General features: G+C 36.5%; 1 protein-coding gene across 5 annotated transcripts in view; it reads left to right on the top strand.

The window, feature by feature from the left end:
• DTWD2 (DTW domain containing 2) overlaps nt 1–19,134 on the top strand; it is an 87,939-nt gene that overhangs the window by 42,891 nt on the left and 25,914 nt on the right. For 4 of the 5 annotated variants that reach the window (XR_009746090.1, XM_061468696.1, XM_061468697.1 and 1 more), the window contains exon 4: nt 7,475–7,664. Coding sequence is in view for 3 of the 5 variants with exons in the window: in XM_061468696.1 (XP_061324680.1) it covers nt 7,475–7,664 (190 nt within the window). In the remaining 2 variants the exon portion in view is untranslated. Of the gene's footprint in view, nt 1–7,474; nt 7,665–8,989; nt 9,128–19,134 lie in introns of all 5 variants that reach the window. The other variant, XR_009746091.1, reaches the window with a different exon arrangement.

The raw sequence follows: 19,134 nt of genomic DNA on the forward strand, positions 1-19,134 counted from the left end.
CAAAAGTTTTTGTTGCATTTCTTTTTCATCCTTTGCATTTTATTCCCATAATTTGCACTTATTTCTTCCGTGGAAATAGTAACTTTCTTTCCTTTCATATTTATTCTTAGAATTGCCTGCCAATTCTGTGAACATCTGTGAGCAACTTTTGTTTTTAGAATTCTGTTGTCTTTTTTTCTATGATTCTATGTTTGGAAAGCTTTTTGGAGAGTCTCTGCTAGTTTTTAGCAACCTAGAAATGGTTAGAAAAGAAAATCTGAAACCATCTGATTCTTCATATGTCTCCAGTTTATTCTTTTCCTCTTTAGTTATTAGCTAGAGATCCACAGAGAAAAGAATACATCTTGCTGTGCCTTGCAGGCTTCAGAGAAAGTAACTCCTTTTTTTACCTGAGTGTATTTTTCAGGCAAGCTCTTCTATTAATGTCCAACATATGTGAATTTAAAATCCCTTTAGTTTCTACCAAGTGTCACTTATATCACTTGTATCATATTTGTATAATTATATTGCTACATACTCATTTTACAGTAATTCACAAATGTAAATCATGCCTTACAGGCGACAAAGCTATTTTCATTATCAGGCCTTTTCTGGTAACATCAAATGAAAACTGTTATAAACTGTTGCAGTTGTAATATTTCCAAAAGGAAAAATTAAGTTTTCCTGTTTTTTTTTCCACCCTGCTCTGACAGTAAAGATCTCAGTTAATGATTGCCTTGGCTAGAGGCAAACATTACTGAGCTGCACATCTTTTTTTCCGTGTTACACATGTATGAGTGAATTGTGTATATTTGTAACTTCCTCAGGTGTTTACAGAAACATAGAATGATTTGGGTTAGAAGGGACCTGAAAGATCATCTGATTCCAACTCCCTTGCCATGGGCAGGGACACCTTTCATGTGTAATGTATTCTTCTGAGATTTTTACTTAAGTGTTGAGTTTTGTGGCTTTGAAGTGTAGTCATAACTAATTTACAGGAAGCTTTTGATAAGTGCTGTTAATAGTGCACTAGTGCATGTGACATATAAGAAATGATTTGCTTAATTGATTGTCTTCATGGCTATTAAATTAACATAGAACAACTTTGTATGTTAAATTCTTCACCTGGTCCACTTCTTTAATAAGAAAAGTTGTTTGTGAAGTAGCATGCAAAACAAAGTAATTCTAAACCCTACTAAGTCTGGTAATATACTGAAGTGAAGTACCTAAATTAAGTAGTAACTTAAGTAACTTAAGAAGTAAGTTTTCGTTGTCACTCAGGAGTTTATACCATTCTTTGCAGTGTCTTTAAGGAAGGCTAAAGAGGAACAGACCATTTAAGAGATCTTTTTCATGTGTAGGAATGTTTTCTTTCTTTTTTTGCCCTGACACAAAGTTCTGAATTCTTTAGAAGTCAACAATCTTCTGATCTGTAGAAGAAAAGTACTTGTTTAGAAATTCTGCTTCTCAGTCTTCTCTTGAAATTTGGTGGCTTCAAGGAGCCTGCTATCAACATTTCCATTCTGACTGGAATGGAAGGTAAAATTCAAGTCCCCATTAATTCTCTACAGTTAGTCATGCTTCACACTAAGACAGACTTCTACAAAAGTGCTGTATAAGGATCTAGAACTGTGATGTGGAATAAGACGTAACTTCAAGTAGTCTCCAATACTGACCCATAACCATACTATTCTTCACCCTCTTTCCCTCCCATTTTAGCCTCTTGAGCTTACTGCTATACCCCTTTACTATGCCCAGCCTCGATGTGTGTGCTGGTACCAGCTCACAGTCATGTTCAAGCATTTGCAGATATGGGAGACACTGGGGAGAGGAGGTACAATTAAAGGAGGAACTTTTTTCACTTAATTGTTCTGAATCCAGGTTGTCATAAACTAACAGACAAACTCATTTGCAGAGATGTTTCATAAACAAAGCTTTTTTGTGGGGCATGTTGTCCAGCTATCTTGCCTACAGCGACTGGTGTCCCCAGCACAAACATCCCCCCTCATTCTGCATCTGCACTGCCAAAGTTACATGTCTTGATGGCAGACGTGTTGTATTTTTGCCATGTTTGAAGTTGCAAATGCTGTGAAACTGTGTATCGCTGTATGCTACAACATTGCAAGAAGAGCAAGATGACAGTTTTTTGACTGTGGGCAGCTGCTGTGTGAAAATCTTCCACCATCATAATCAACTGTTCCTTTGGTAGCTTGGATTAGTTTACTCTGGTGTGACTGTTCATGCTTATGCTCCCAAGCATGTCCTTGTGCTTATCCTAACTCAGGCCTCTACTCCTAACTTATCTTTGTGTTTCTGTTGGGTCTAATTTCCCCACGTATACAAGTACAGTTGGAATATAGAACTGTGTTCCTGAATTTAAATAAAACCAGATTGAATTTAAAAGAAACAAACAAACTAAAATCACCCCAGATGGTAAAGAGCTCACAGAAGAGTGGCTGCAAGCCTGGTGAGACTTAGGCAATTCTCTCCTTTTAGCAATTTGGAGGACTTGGCACCAGAGATGTGGCTTGCTGCGAAGTTGCTTATCTACCTCCCAGGGCAGCGATCTAGTGTGTGTCCTGAAATTTCTGCCTAGGCATTCTAAACAAGGCAGTCTGGACTGCCAACTGACCTGGTACTGAGTTTTTGACCTCACGCTTGTTTTACAGGGGAAATTTAGACAGGCTTGAAAAGCAAAAAAATACATTTTCCCAGGCAGCACAGGACTGAGCAAAGAGCTTCTGCTGCTGTTTCAAGGAGAGTTTCAACACTGGCATATATGCTTTAATATTTCATGAGTTGTCATGAATGCAAACATCAGCCTTAATGAAATTATCTCCTGTTTTTTTAATAAGACATACTATTTATCTGAAATCACTCTTGTAATTAAACAATGGAATACATTTTTGGTATTAACAAAAATATAAATATTTACATTGTTTAAATGTGAATTTATGGTGGGATTATATGTGCTTACTTCTAGAAGTAAAACTCAGAAAATCTAATTCTTAGTCCTTTTACTTACATACAGTAGTAAGCTTAAGCATACAAGTGAAAGCTTATATAGGGTGTGATCTACATAAGGTTTGGCTCAGGTTTTCAAAATAGCTCAGCAGGCAACTGCCCTATTTCAGCATTATGGTGAAGTGACTAATTTTTCACAATTGTTTCCTGTAAGTTTCCTTTAAAATCATCTGACTCTTGTAGAGAAAATCCTCCCTACAGCAGTATTTCAGAAGTAGCGTGTGATTAAATATACTGCATTACAGTGTTTGCCCAAAACAAGAGTGTAAGAAGCATATTCTTTCTAACTGGCTGTGAAAAGTGATATTATTGATATGCAGTTGCCATTTGAATGCCATAGCAATTTCTTCAGTTAACAGATTCATTCTTATTTACCAGATAAAAGATCGGTCTTCTACAGAGACTTCTAATTTCTTTCACGTTTCTAATTAAATGAAGTTGAAGGTTGTACATAAAACTTTTTTGGGGGACAAATTCTTAAGAGTGGTAGTATGTAAATAGAAAAAGTGTAATTGCGCTATATATCAGGAACAAACTAACAGGAAGCAAAGCCTTAAACCTTAGCAAATACAAAAACTTCAGTGGAATTAACAGGATGTACCTGTATAGAAATACATACTGAAATTTTTTTCTATTTCTTTTATACAAGCTGTATCCCTTTTTAAGCAAATCATTAGGTATTTATGTTTAGCTCATTCCTTTGCTTCTTTAAGGAAGGAAGTACAAGCGTGTTTTATACATGTTTTAATAAAGTTACTAACACCGAGTGTCAGTGTGAACCACAACCTAGAAGGGGTTATGCAGCATGTATTTCTGAGAACCTGTTCAGAGTGTTAAATAACTTTCTGCATGTGCTTGGTGTCACTCTAAGATGAAGTTGGTGGACAGTAAACAATTTGGAGATTTGAACTCCTACTAGTCTGTTAAATGCTATGAGTTCTTATAGCAGTATATGTATAATCAGCCCTCAGATCCTAGGTTAAACCTGTGGGACAAATTTACACAATTTGTTTGAATCAACCTCCTGTCTTTGCTGCCCTGCTGTTGCAGACTGAAATGACTGGAAATCTTGGATGAATATACATTGAAAATAATTGTTTTCAGATGAATAGCATTTTGAAGACAAAGACTTGAGTTGTAGTATTCATGATGTGAACTTGTAATGCTTCATAATCGTTACGGTTTTGGATTAAAGAATTTATTATTTTTTAAAAATCATCTAAGACATATCAATGATTTGAAAACTCTGCTATCCCATAATTAGGATACTTTGCTCTTCGAGGAGTTGCGTTCTGAAGACAAACATCGGAAAATAATGACCAATTTTCTAGATTTAAACCTTGAGTCCTAAGTAGCCTGTTGTGAGATAGGGTAAACTAAAATGATACCAAATTACCATAATGTAAATAAAAAGTTTAAAAAAATAGTGGTCAGAGAATTTCCATGTTCTTCTATTTGCCACAGATTCATCTTACAGGTTTCCTGTCTCTATTTACACTTTAACATTTCATGTCGCTGTTTTCACTATTCATTTTGAAAAAGCATTGCTTTTTTAATTTTTTTAATTTTTTTTTAGTAAATGATGTTGACAGTAGTCAAAGAATCATAGAATGGTTAGGCTTGGAAAGAACCTTAAGATCATCTAGTTCCAATCCTTCTGCCATGGGCAAGAACACCTTCCACTAGGCCAGGTTGCTTCAAAGCCCCATCCAAGTTGGCCTTGAACACTGCCATGGATGGGGCATGAATGATGTAGTGATGAATGATGATCAGTCTGGACTGTTTGCCCGTGTCCTGGGTTCAGCAGTAGCAGTCATGTTTCTCCTTCGTGGTAGCTGGTGCAGTGCTGTGTTTTGACTTTCAGCCTGGGAACAGTGTTGGTGATACCGATGTTTTCAGTTGTTGCTAAGTGATGTTTACCATGACCAAGGACTTTGTGAGGCTCATGCTCTGCCAGGGAGGAGGGGAAGCCATGAGGAAGCAGAGACGGGGCACCTGACCCAGGCTAGCCAAAGAGGTATTCCATACCACAGCACGTCATGCCTGGGGTGGGGGGTAACTGGGAGTTACCTGGAAGGACATGGGCTTCCAGGTGGGTCTCGTTTCTTGGCCGGTGGTATTGTATTCTCTTCCCTTGTTATTTTCTCTTATCATTGTTGTCGTTGGTGGTAGCGGTGGTGATTTGTGTTGTACATTGGTTGCTGGACTGTTCTTGTCTCAACCCATAGGAGCTGCACTCTTTCGATCCTCCTCCCCGTTCCTCTGGGCGAGGGGAAGGGGAGAGCCTTGGGGGGGAAGGCCCTCAATTGCTCTCAGCCCGGCACCACTCACTGGGAGTGAGTGAACAAGCTGTCTGGCTAGGGTTTAAACCATGGCAGCCTGGGGGAGCAAGGAAGGTCAAATACTGGAATATTAACTCTGGTATACTAATTGTAGTTCCCTTTTCATTTCAGATATTTCCTGTATGGTCCCATATGAGTCTTAAGATCAGGACTTGTATGTCTCAGGCACTGCAATTCTGCCTCAACACTGCTAAAATTGTGTTTTCACATATATCCCTAGAGAGTGATAATTTAGTGCACAGATTTGAAGTACTCCTAGTATATAAAAACTCAAACCCTATTATTAACCACTTCTTTCTTCTCTAACCTTCCTCCACCCCCCCATAAGAAAGGGGTTCTTTCTTTAGTTTTGGAGGAGTTGTGCAGATACCCAGTTTCTGGAGTTTAAAACTTGGGAGTTTCTCTGTGTGAACTTACATACTGACATCCTGCTTGTGTGTCTGTGTCTGTGCTCTTGCACCTGTGGGTTCTTGATAGGTAGCATGGAGAGCCCATTTTGTGTGCTGGCTCTTCTTAACTTCCTTCTGATACACCTTATTTTCTCTGATTAGCTGTACTGGCTTCCCTTTCCACTTTAGAGCACAAAAAGTCACACACTATTTCACCTACATATTGCTCTTTTCCTCCTCCCACATAATTTACTTTTTATAACCATATTATAACCTCTGAGGTACTATGCAGAATTTATTTCTTATTCATTGTCACATGCTTCAGACAGTTTTTTCTTTGTATTTCTTCTTGCTTTCTAATGGAGATGATTCTGAAGATTATATGATGATACTGCTGAAGTTCATTCAAGACAAGTAATACTGTCTTTGTTACAAGACCAGCTTTTTGAGATTCTCCCTTACCAGCCTTACTTGAATAGGTAGTTTTTGAGGCTTGCAATACTACTGAAATGACAATGCCTTTCATAGTTTTTTATAAACTGACTTACAGTGGTGTCCTGCAAAAACCTCAGGAATTTCTATGTACATTCACTGAAGACTTTAAAGGCATTAGTTGTTCCTCTGATACCATTGTCAAAAGTAGAAGCCAACAGGAAGGAAGAAGAGAGTGTACAAGTTAGGGGACTGTAACTGTAAAAGTAGTAATTTAAAAAAAAATAAAATTGAGATAGTAAAATTTTCAAAAATAACCTGTATGTGTGGACAGTGAACTGTTGATGTTCTTTATATATTTAAGGTTCTAATTTGGGTGACTGTAGTATTTTTGGGCCAAATAATTGAAGAAATTTTGCTAGAATATGTATGTTAAATTTTGGTAAGCAGTTCAAGACATCTTTGCTTTTAATAGACATCAGCCTTTTAGAAAGCTAACCTTATGCTGGGCTGCATCAAAAGGAGTGTGACCAGCAGGTTGAAGGTCATGCTGCCCCTTTATTCTGCTCTTCTGAGATCGCGCTTGAAGTAGTGTGTGCAGTTCTGGTGACTTCAACATAAGAAGGACACGGGGCGCCTGGAGGGCAATAAGGAGGCTGGAGCACCTTCCGTGTGAAGACTGGCTGAGAAAGTTGGGGCTGTTCAGCCTGGAGAAGAGAGGGCTGCGTGGAGATCTTGTAGCCTTCCAGTATCTGAAGGGGGCCTACAAGGATGCATAGGACTTAAACAGAGGAGATTTCTATTAGAATCTAAGAAGAAAGTTTTGCTGTGAGGGTGGTGAGGAACTGACACAGGCTGCCCAAGGAAATTGTGGCTGCATCATCCCTGGCAGTGTTAAAGGCCAGGCTGGATGGGGCTTGAGCAACTTGGTCTACTGGAAGGTGTCCCTGCCTGTGGCAGGGAGATTGGAACTAGATGATCTTAAGGTCCTTTCTAACCTTAAGTGCTCTATGATTAGAGACTTAATGATTAAAACATTGGAAAATATTTCTGATGTATCACTTTATCAGTTTTTCATTGATTACTTTAGTGGGTGTTTTTTTCATTCCCCCTTCAGAAGCTGAAGGAGAGCCAACAACTTTAGAGGTGTTGAAAAGAGAAAGTGGTAGCTGAGCAAAGGGAACTTTTTTGAAATTTAAGTAAATTTTGGAGATGAGTGGGGGTTAGTAACTTGAAATATCTGGAAATATGTATTTGCTGTGAAAAATTTTAATAATTATTGTAATTTAATATTTCTGTGCATTGAAGGTATCCTGAATTAGCAGCTGTGTGCAGAAGTCCCAATACTCTAATTCTGTATCCTGGAGCTGAAGCAACCAATTTGGAAGAAATTGTTGTGCTGTCTTCTAGTCCATCTGTTATGATTATCATCGATGGAACATGGAGTCAGGCTAAAGATATATTTTACAAAAATTCTCTCTTCCGGCTTCCCAAGCAGGTGAGTTATAATGTATATAAGAAAAATTTTGTCTAACAGATGATTACTTTCTGGCAAGCCAGAAAGAAGTGGTTATGTGAGGATGAAAATAATGGAAATCTTTTTTGCCTTCTCAGCTCTAACCAGTTGACAAGAAAAACTTGAAGAATTAAATAAAACAGCCTATAGGACTGTGAGAAAAATGACTGCAAATATGGGGGGGCAAGGGGGATTCAGTTTGTCACTTGAAATTTGATTTTGTTTCTTTTGAGGTAATGCATCTAACTTTACAGTGAATCATTGATTTGCAAAATTGAAAACTGGTTTCTGTAGAAATGTTTTGCCTGTTGCCAAAGACATTAGAACATATGGGATCACATAAGCATTTCCTGTTCCCCTGCCTTTCCATATAAGTATTTTGCATTGCAGAGGTAGAAACACTGAAAGTAGAATTTTGTAGCCTCTTATGAAGGTGTCACATTCTTTCCCACATATTTGGTCTCCACTGTACTAAAAACTTTGTGACTTTTGGTAAGTTTTCCTTAGAACTGAAGCAAAACAATACTGGCCATGTGTGGCTTGGGGGTTTTGTTGGATTATTTGTCCTCCCTGCCTTACGAATATCAACACCTGAAGTAGTTGAGGTATGGCTGTACAATTGTTACAGCTATCCTTACTGTAGCAAAAGTACCCTAGATTGTAACACAATGTTGAAAGTATTAGTGCACATAGGTTCCTGTTGCTGCGTTGTCAATGGTATGACTACTTTTCAAGGAATTTTTTAGTGGATAATTGTATGGCTTTGGCTCAGGAGTCTTGAATAGAAGTTTTGATGGTAAAACTTAATCTTGTGTGACTCAGTTGCTGTTACTGAGTAAGATGTAATTAAATCAGACTCACTTATATCTATGTCCTTTAAACCCACAAGACATCATTTCGTTATGTACTGCAATGGTGTGTCTGAGTTAAATGCTCAAATTGCAGGTTTTCTGGGAAAGGCTGTTATTTTGCACACTGCAGTTTTCTCACACAATGATGTAGCTGCATTGTGCATCATTCATAACTTCTAAATCCAGAAGTTGTAAAATGTTACTGGTTGGGTTCTTTGAGTTTTTGAAAAGAAACATAACTTCTTGTTTTTCTATTTTTGTCATATGCTTGTCAGTCGAGCATGGAAAAACTGGTTGAACCATTACATTTCTTCTGTGGCTGGAAATTGTGTGATATACCATAACCTTGAATTTGTTTGGAATTCACATGCTGACTCAATTTTAGCACTGCTATTGCTTTAGATTTCCTTTTGTGTTGGTTCTTGCAATGAAATTCTTGATTTTGTTCCTGACCAGTTTCCGTATGGTCAGACTGGAGGGAAGCTGGGGTGTGGCATATAACACAGCTCCTGAAGGGGTGAAGGGCCTTGGGCATTCTGGAAAAAAAGATGTGCACCTCTATGAACAGTCAAATGCAGTGAAAACAGCTCTTGTGTAAGTTTCTGTCTTAGAAAAGTCTCCAGTCTTTGTTCTAGTTTATAACTAGTTTGCAGTTCCTCATTTATTGTGCTTTTTAAACTTCTGGGGACTGGAGGCTCTTGGTGTGGATTCACAACTCTGTAAGTGTTCTGGAATATTTGTTCCCATCAGTTAGCTTTATTTGACTGTTCAAAATCACAGAAAGGAGCAGTTTTGCTACAGATCAAAATGAGGCAGAAATTTGATGGAATCACTTCAGTTGCTGTAGATGACATGATGCTTGTGAGGTATTTCTACCCAAATATTGTTATAACAGTTTGTCTTAGAGGGAAGTTTTTCAAAATGTATGAAAAATACTGCCTGCTAGGTGGTATAAACAAGGATTTAATTTCTTGTTTGTTAAGTATTTCTGTAAGACCAACTGTAGTTTGTTGACAAAGCTGCCTTTTTCATTAAGGGGAATTATTGAGTCTGTTGTAGAAGGTGTATTAATATCAACAGTTTTACTAACAGAAAAAATTCTCTTCATCATTGGATCAACTTTTGGTCAGTGAAAAGGTGACTACCTCTTCATGAGGGGAGAGAAGGTGGCAATTTGAAAATGTAAAAACCAAAGCCTTATGACTATGATGTGAGAATAGTTTAAATGGAGTACTGTTAGTCAACATGTTTCTAATTCAAAAAAAGAGCTACTATAAGTCTTAGAAGTAGTTTGCTTTGGGGGATGCAATCTGCTTTATATCAAATCTGGGAGTTGTTTTTAGGCTTTTACTATAGTATAGCAATTAGGTTATATTGGTGTGAGTGAAACACAAGAGTAGATTCTGTTTTAGTCAAATTACTTTGGCCTTCAGAGGAAGATGGTGAAACAGATGGAATTTACATCAAGGAATTTATGGGATTCATTTCAGTGTATTTAAATTTAACTGCAACTTTATGAATAGATTTTATAGAATTTATTTCACTACAATCTATTTCAAATTCTGCAGAACATTTGTTACATGCTGAGGCACTGACCATAGATACATGACTTGCCTTTGTGAGTGAGAAAGTGTTTCCATTCATAATCTCTTTAGTGGAGCCCTATCAAATTTGCCAGCAGAAGTAAAAAAAACACAAATTCTGTAAAATGGTTATTCTGAATTGCAGTGTTAGAAAAAGCAGAAGAAAACACTTTTTTCCTAATTTATCCATTTGGAGGGAAGGGTAGATAAAGAAAACAAATTAGTTATCATCCTTGTCTGTTCCTTTTAAAACTATTTATCAAAGTATTCCTGTTCTTTTGTGGCTTTGGGTTTGGTGGTTTTGATTTCCATGTTTGTGTATGTGTGTGGTTTTGGTGGTTTGTTTTTTTTTTTCTCCCCCTCCCTGGGAGAAAGAGATTTATGTCTTCAAAGATAAGGTATAGTGGTTGCAGCTAAAACCCAGCCCACTATCCACAACAGCCATTTTCAATTAATTTGTACTGCGATTATTGTTCCTCTCTTGGCAATTAACTTGGGGAGTAGCTTAGGTGTTCTAGATAGCATTTTCCTGTCACTTTCCTTCTCTTGTGTGCTTACTGCCAACAGAACTTCCTCTCAGTGGGTTCATGTAAAGTAATCTCTGCAAAACCTATGTGCACAGAAGTGTATTGATTGTTTTCTAAGAGTGGAGTTTTTTTCCCAGTCATTTCAAAACTGACTTAAGTTATTTAATTCTATTGTGTCTGATTCAGCTTTGTTTGATGTTCATACTACCTTCCTCTGGAAAGCTGAAACCTGATAATTTTTTTTAGTTGTTTGGGTTTTTTTTTTTTGTTTATTTTCTGCTGACAAGTCTTCAATGGTGGATTTTGATTTTTGGAAGGTCAGTTATTTGAGTATATTCCAGGTGACTAGTGTTTTATGGCATTTAACTACTACCTGTGCCTGCCCACAGTCAGTGATTTTGGCAGATCAGATCAGTAGGAGCATTGTGATATGAGAGAGGACTGTGTGTAGATACATAAACCATTTTTGTTATCTGTCTCTTCTACTTAGCATCATCTTCAATTTCTGGGCTGTTACTCAGATTACTGTTATTTGCTAGTGCTATGTAGGACGTGTTTCTTATCCTGTATTATAAACTATAATTTTTTTCTCTAATCAGTTCTAAACATGTAAACTAAATACAGATTTTAATGACCTGTTGAAATAAAAATAAGTGAACCTGAAAGAAATTGACACTATTTCTTTTCTCTCTCTTTTTAAATGAAGAAACCCTTTACTGTGGTACTGCATTCTTTTCATTGACAAGTAGAAGAATGTAAAGAGAGATAGTTGATCCAGTTTTGTCAGATAGTTGAGAAGTTCTTTTCAGGTGAAAACTGCAGTGTTCCAAAGAGTAAAATGTTACATATTCATATGTAAATTCAGGGACATAACAAGAATCTGTATTTTACATAGAACTGAAATACTTCTTGTACCCTGTGAAGCATAACACTGAGTAAATAACATGCAGAAAATGAATAATACTTCAGGATAAGGTCCTCTCTTAACCTTCTGTATTACAAATAAATTAATTTGGTCACAGCAACATAATTAGAACATCACCTGATGTGCTTGTCAGACAAGAAACATATCTATGAAAAAATATACCCTGCTGACCTACTAGTCGTCGAATTCTGCCTCACTGATTTCTGATTGCAGCGTCTGAAAAGCCAGAATCTGGTCTATACATTATCATTATGAAAGAGCTTAATGTTAAAAACACATTCCTTAAAGTTCTTTTATTTTCAAAATCCAGATGGTTTCAACATTTGGGGTTGTTTTATTTCTTTTTTCTTTTTTCCTTGTCATAAGTATGTAATGTCATATTAGGCCTTTTGGGTTATGTTAGTGATTTAATCTTATGGCAAGAATCCTTGGGTAAAATTTTAGGATTCATAAAAAATAATTCTTCAGAGCAGGGGTCCATAGAGGCTCTGAAAAAAACCCTCTAATACTCAGCCTCACCATACATTTAAAAAATTACTGCGATCCTTTCAGACTTTTCCTTACATTTTATAATTAATTTCTTTAGTTCTCCATGTGGGACTGCTTCTTCATGCTGTTTTGTTTTTCATTCACATGGGACCCCCTGAAAGTCTGCTGAACTGGAATCATAGAATCATGGAATGACCCAGGTTGGAAGGGACCTTGAAAGACCATCTGGTGAAGTGATTTGTGGGAAAGGAAACCTAGATGAGATTATCTATCATTTTGCCCAGTCACATCTTGAAAACCTGAAGTGATGGGGACTTCACCACTTCTCTGGGGAAGTTGTTCCAGCAATTGATTGTATGCACTGTGAAAAACCTTATGTTGAGGTGAAACCCTTCCCAATGCAACTTGTACCTGTTGCCCCTTGTCCTCTCCATGTGATTCCTTGTGGAGAGCTTCTATCCTCTGTAGCTGCACTTTAAGTACTGAAATACTGTGATGAGGTCCCACTGAACATTCTCTTTTCCAGGGAGAAAAAATATGAAACATTGCAGTGCTGGGTGAAATAACAGTCAAATATTAAAGATGATATTTCACCTTGATATTGCATCCTTCAAGTCTGAAGAGACTCCAGTGTTTAATTACATTTTCAAGTGTTGACACTTTGAGTCTAAAATTGTATCTGCATTATGCTTGAGAGGGTTGTTTCCTGATTATGCGTATGTCCTTGAGACAGTTTTGAAGCAATCAGTTTAAACTAGTCTGACTTACATAAATAACAATAGTAATCTTACGACAGCAGTATGTGGTTACAGCATGTGCTGTGTAAGTGTGGCTATGATCTGGTAAACAGTGGCGTAAGCCAGTGCTGTTAAGTACTGACTGAATTGAACCTAGCTATATAAATTCTCCATATGAACATTCAGGTCTGATCATTTACTGAAAGTTAAGGGGAGGTGGACTAACTACTTTTGAATTTTGGCATTTTTACCTGCCTAAATTTTCTTGGGCCTTGTAGTGGAGTGTAGAATGCAATTAGTATCCCTGAGGCCGTTATAAAGTTTGCTTTATTAAAATAATGGGGAGAAAAAAATGAGGATAATTTAATATACAAATTATTCTTTTAAAATTCTGAAATCCTGCCTAATGCAAAATAGAACTGGAAAAGACTTTGAAGTGGTAGGATGAGTAAAAATAATGTAGTGAGAGTAAAGTAAGATAATACGCCAAGAAGCTCTTGGAAACGAGAGCAGTAGTAGTGACAATGCTGCACAAAACATTCTTTGCTTTTTGAGATAGTACCACTAAATGGTGATAGAAATGAGCTTCTGTATGCAAAACTGAAATATTAAACATGTGCTGGATATTCTCATTATTCCCACTATGCTTAAAAATATACTTGTCCCTACACATCGGTCTGGATACATAATATTTTCTTAAACAATGATAGAGCATAATAGCATTTCTTCATTAAAAGACTAGGGATTGCTTTTTAAGAGTGGAATGATACTAATGAGAAAATGGTAGTCAGAGGGAATGTTGAGTTTTACATGCTTATAATTGGTATTCTGAAAAAGTCTTCTTAGAATTAATGTTCTTAAGATTTCTTCTTTCATTTTTGATTTTGTGTGAAATGTTTTTTTCCAAAGCATTCATATTTTCATACAAAATATAGATATTTAATAAGTATTAAAAAATCCAGTAAACCCCAGTTTATTACTTTACATTTACTTTACTATTATTTTAGATTTCACTAGGATATTAAAATGTATTTGTGCACTACCAGAAATGGAAAAACATTTGCTGATTGCAAACAAATCTGCTTTTACTGTAGGTGTTTATTAGAATCATAGAATCATAGAATGATTTGGGTTGGATTACACCAGAAAGACTAGGCATAAATCACATCTACATGTGATTTTGTAGAAGCTTAACAGTTTTGTGGATTTTTAAGTGTTTTGTGCAAACTTTTATAGATGTAGGAGCAAAGGTAAGTGTGGCGATGTTACTCTGGAGCCCTCTGTACATGAACATGGATAAAAACGTGGTTTGTCACTGAGATGGGTCACAGACTTTCCTTCTGAGAAACTTACAAGGCACTGATTGGTGAGGCAGTAATGCAAAGGATCATACCCTATGCTCCTGGGGAAAAAAATATGAGCAGACAGCAGGAATATCAAAAACATTTCAAACAGATTTGTTTCTTTGTGCATAATTCAGTTCTGTATTGCATGGATCACAGCCTTTAACGGTCGCAGCTACAGCCTGTCTGAATTCACATTCTGCACTTCGTATATGATCCTTTTTTAAAAAAAGGAAAAGAATATTCTGCTGTCCTACCGTTCTTTTTATTGGAATTGCATTGCAACTCTTGTTTGGAAGGGTTTAAATTCTTAGTAAAAATGAAAAATACAGCGGTTCCTGAAGTATTAAGTTGATAAGTGTATTAGAATACTTTTAAAAAATAGGATGCATAATTGGTTCTTACTAAATATACCAGACCTAAAATCAGTATTTGATTTGATTTTCATTTTATATGCTGGTTGGTACTTGCTGTAATTCAGATCACATGGAGCTGTTTTATTTACATTGTTGGAGTTCTCAGATGCAGAAATAGCTTCCTGCAGGACAAAGGAAAGTTTTCCCTTGTTGCAGTAGGATCTTCTGGCTTTAGTCTCTTAGATTAAGTCCAAAGGTTATGTTTAGTTATTTGTGTGTTGTTTGAGCTTTGCTTGTGCCGTCCTGGTGGTCCAGTGCTACAACAGAATTTGTGCTGTTACTACAGGCAGTCAGTCATCTACAAGACAGGTAGCACTCAGCGAAGACACCAGTTGAACATGGAGCAGTGCAAATGCTGTGCTAAAGCGGTGTGTATTAAACTAAGTTTGATCATTTTGTGCTGAAATGAGCTAGATACTTGTGTAGTCTACTGTAACTTCCAAACGGTTAAAATTAGCAGTCAGGTGGTAAAAGAGTATAATACAATTTCATGTAAGCAAACACCAGCACTCTTACAGATTGAATTTTGTTTGTCCTTGTTACTGTGTTCTGTTTCACCTTTCTCCTTGAGCTAGATACGAGGGCCAACACTGTAGGGTTTTTCTGGCTCTTTCCTGTTGCTATATTATTTTGTATTTTCCTACATTACACTGCATATTTAAATACTCTGTCAATGTTTTCTATATCTGAATAGTTTTTGTTTTATGTTTTGAAACTTCAGGTTGATAATGCAATTTTGCAAGATTAAAATGGGAAGAATGCATTATATTTGAAATTTAAGGGTGCAGATTTGTCCCAGAAGGAGAATGAGGTGGATATGACAATATCTGAAGAAAGGGGATATTAAAGGAAAAGAGGATATGATTGCTGCAGGCAGTATCTGTAAATGAAAAATAAATTATTACAACTAAAATTCTTCCACAAATGGCAGTTTGAGCTTTTAATCTGTGTTCTGCTGGCAGAAAAGAGCTATTTTCATAATTAAGAGATTAGCAATTCTTAATTGCAAGATAGACTACAAAGACACTATAGATTGGAGGCAGTAGAGGATCACATTTAATTGTGTTGCTTCACAGCTTCACTGATTTTGGGTATTACAAATTGCTATATTGAATGATTTTAAAGATACTGTAGGGTATTTTTAATAAGCTTTGTTGTTTAAAATTAGTATTAAAAATCTAAAGATCTTCAATCAAAAGCTCTTTTAATCAACAGTTCAGACAGCAGAGCTTTTTTCTCTGAAAAGAATCTTTGAAGAAATTTTAGTTGAGCTCTTCCAGAAAGTCCCAGAGGAAATATATTTATGAATATAACATATTTAACTTAATCAGAAAGATTTAAATTTATGTCTTGATCAAGAATTGTTGTCTGGAATTTTTACAAAGCATGAGCTTTGACAAACTTTATAGCATAAATGGATGCATGGCTTAAGGTTACTCCTATAGTTTTTAATATGATTACATTGATTATGTCTTGTACTCCATGAGCGGGCACCCTCTAGAGAAGCACACTATCCCAGGAAGTTTTTTGCATAGCCACAACTAAGGAGTAAGCCACAGGTGTTAGTGTGTGGCTTTCTTGCAGCAGATGTTGTGGTTTGCAAAGGTGATACAGAAAAAAATATTCTGTTAACTTGAAGCAGTGGAAATATTCTGTTAACTTGGATGCAATTAGTTCAGAGGGAAGAACGAGCTGGTTTGCGCAGCAGGCATGCTTGGCACAGTTAGGCTGGTTGTGTATTGCATGAAGCAATCCCAGATCACTGTGGGTGAAGCCGTTTCTGTTTATGTGAAGATAAGTGTAGCATAGTGGGAACAGATGGCCAAAAAATAAACGTTTGACCTTCTACTTCTTCAGCACCAGAAAAAGGCTGAAAAAAAATTAACCTAGTGACAAGCATACAAAATCCCAGGTACTTACTGTCTTACTGGAAGTAGGTAATACAGGAATCAGTTTTATTTATGTGTGTTTCTGGGCTACTGTTGTAAATCCAAGCATCTGCTATCTAAATCCTGACTTCTGTCACCGGATACCTTGTTTTCATTTTTGAATCAGCCAATGAAAATCTCCTTGGAGACATTACGCTGTATAGTTGTAGAAAAAAAAAAAAAAAAAAGAATTATTCATCTCCTAAAAGTGTTGAAAAGTGCTACCCACTTGATTTGGAGAATTGGGGTGGGAGAGGAATTTATGTATTGGTATTCACATATCAAAAATAATTTGATCTGAATATACAATGATATTTTGGGTATATATCTGTGAAAACTGTGAGTATTTCTCTGTGATTTTTAAGCTGACATCAATCTAGCTAACAGTGAAGAGAAATAATTTCAGACAGGAAAGAGGTGTAAAGTGTAGTTCACTTTTAAGTATTTTGCTTTTTCTTCCTGTGTTGTCATGCGTAACATTTATACCTAATAATATATAATTCCTTGATACTTTGTAGTCACAGAGTAAATGTCTCAGAAAAGTGCAGTAAGTTTTCATAGAGTATTTCAGTTGTAATGTTACTGTTTACACAGTATATATAACTTTTTGCTTCTAGCTTAATTCACTGCAAGTCTGAATGGTGTGCCTGCTTGTGCATGGGTGGGCATTGTTTGAGGCTGGGGTAGCTTCATATTCACTTTGACTCTGTAATTCTTTGTTGATGCACTCCTCTGCTACTTAAGGAGCATAATAATGTCAGTAGCATAATGCCAACAAATCATCTCATCTATTTACACATTAATCACAGCACTGCTGTTATTCAAATATTCAACTCAATTTCCTTTCCCATCATGCTTTCGCAATTTCTGACAAAATTTTTTTCTTTATACTTTCCTTGTTATATGAAAATTGGTATAATCAGATAGAATCTGGTTTCTTACAGAAAATTTTTAAGCCTTGAGGTTTACCATTCAATTCAGCTTGCACTGTATGCTAAAATCTGCTTGACTAGTGTGAGCATTTGCTCATTGTTTTAACAGTTCAAAATTATTTGTGTATTTCTTTGCCTGCAAGAGAAGCCAGAGTACCAAATGCTGACTTGAGAATATATGGCACCCAGAAATGACAAGCATGTGTATGTACAGACTTTGATTGTTATTGAGATGTTTTAGCAAATGCTGGTCACAATATTTTGGTGAATGTTTAGAGATTTTGAAGGCTAGTGTTTTTGTTCAGTGTTGAGAGCGTCTGTTTGCAGTAACCCTAGGGGAAGAGCAACCTGTAAGAGTTAGAAGTTATTTCAATTGATGCAAAGCAGGATCTCTCTATAAACATTTGTAATGAGGGCCATGTAATTTAAAATCATACTTATTTTGTTGATCTATGCACCTAGTAATTCTTAGCAGACAAATAAAATATCTGTGTCAGAAAAGGTGTTAATGTCGTATGTACTCGACATCATGACGTATATATAAGCACATGCAGCCCCTTCTAAGGAAGAAACCTATGCTTTAAACTTCCAGGACATTTGATGCCCCTTGAAAGAAGCCCACAGAATTTGTGTTCAGCTCTAGAATCATCAGGTTTCTGAGCACAGTCATGCCTCATTGCCGTCTCACCCAGTCAACAGCAAAGACTTGGAGAATGTGAGCATGAGGAAGTCTGAACATCTCCACAGGCTAAGGTTATCATAGTCCCAACATGTTATTGGCTGTGTTTCTGCTTATCCTCCCACATACCCAGAGATGCTGCAGTAATTACGTAATAAATTAATGGAAAAGATGCTAAAGAATAGAATTAGAAGATCTGTGGATAAATATGTTATTAGCCCAGTACTGCTGTTGAAAACAGATGGCATGTCTCACAAGTTACCTGAAGCTCTTTACTCACCTGCTTCATGACTCCTTCAGAAGCAATTTCAGTGAAGCAGTGTGCAGAGGCCTCTTTTGGCGCTAGTGAATCCATGCTGTTCAGCATATTCTGAATTAATACAAACAAGTGTTTACTAGTCAAGTGATAATGTCCTAATGAAATTTTGTTTGCAACGATAATGAGAAGGGCCAGCTGTAGAGAGTTCTAGAAAGACTATGAAGCTCAGTAACTGAACATTAACATAGTACAAGAAATTCACTGTAGACAAATGTTAAGGAAAGCATATGCCAAAAATTATCTTGATTTGACTTAAAAAAAAAAAAAAAGCTTTTAACTGGGCATTTTACTCATGAGCAATGAAATTTTTTGATTATAATAACAAATTCCATAAAAATCTCTCTTCACTGCCTAAAACATTAAAAAATTAAGTTTACACTGCCCAAAACATTAAAAAATTAAGTTTAATGTTAGATGCCTATCTGCTTGCTTGCATACATGTTGTCTCTTTCACAGCCGACAGCCCTCATATTTAAAAAAAACACCAAACCAACCCAACAACTAGAAGAGGTTCAAAGAAAGCCAAGAAATTATCGAATAGGAGGAGTTGCATATAACAAACAGCAAAGTGGAGTATTCTTCAGTTTGTAAAGACAACTGGTTCAGCATAATAAAGATTTATGAAGGCATAAGTGACACACAGAGGGTAAATATGGACCAATCAATGACTGTCTTTTGCAACACATGAAATAAAAGGCATTGAAAGAAAAAAGTAGTGAGAAA

Source organism: Pezoporus flaviventris, unplaced genomic scaffold, assembly GCF_033815535.1.
Source record: "Pezoporus flaviventris isolate CSIRO_AGI_PZ_B2104156 unplaced genomic scaffold, CSIRO_AGI_Pfla_v1 ptg000050l, whole genome shotgun sequence".
Classification (NCBI taxonomy): domain Eukaryota; kingdom Metazoa; phylum Chordata; class Aves; order Psittaciformes; family Psittacidae; genus Pezoporus; species Pezoporus flaviventris.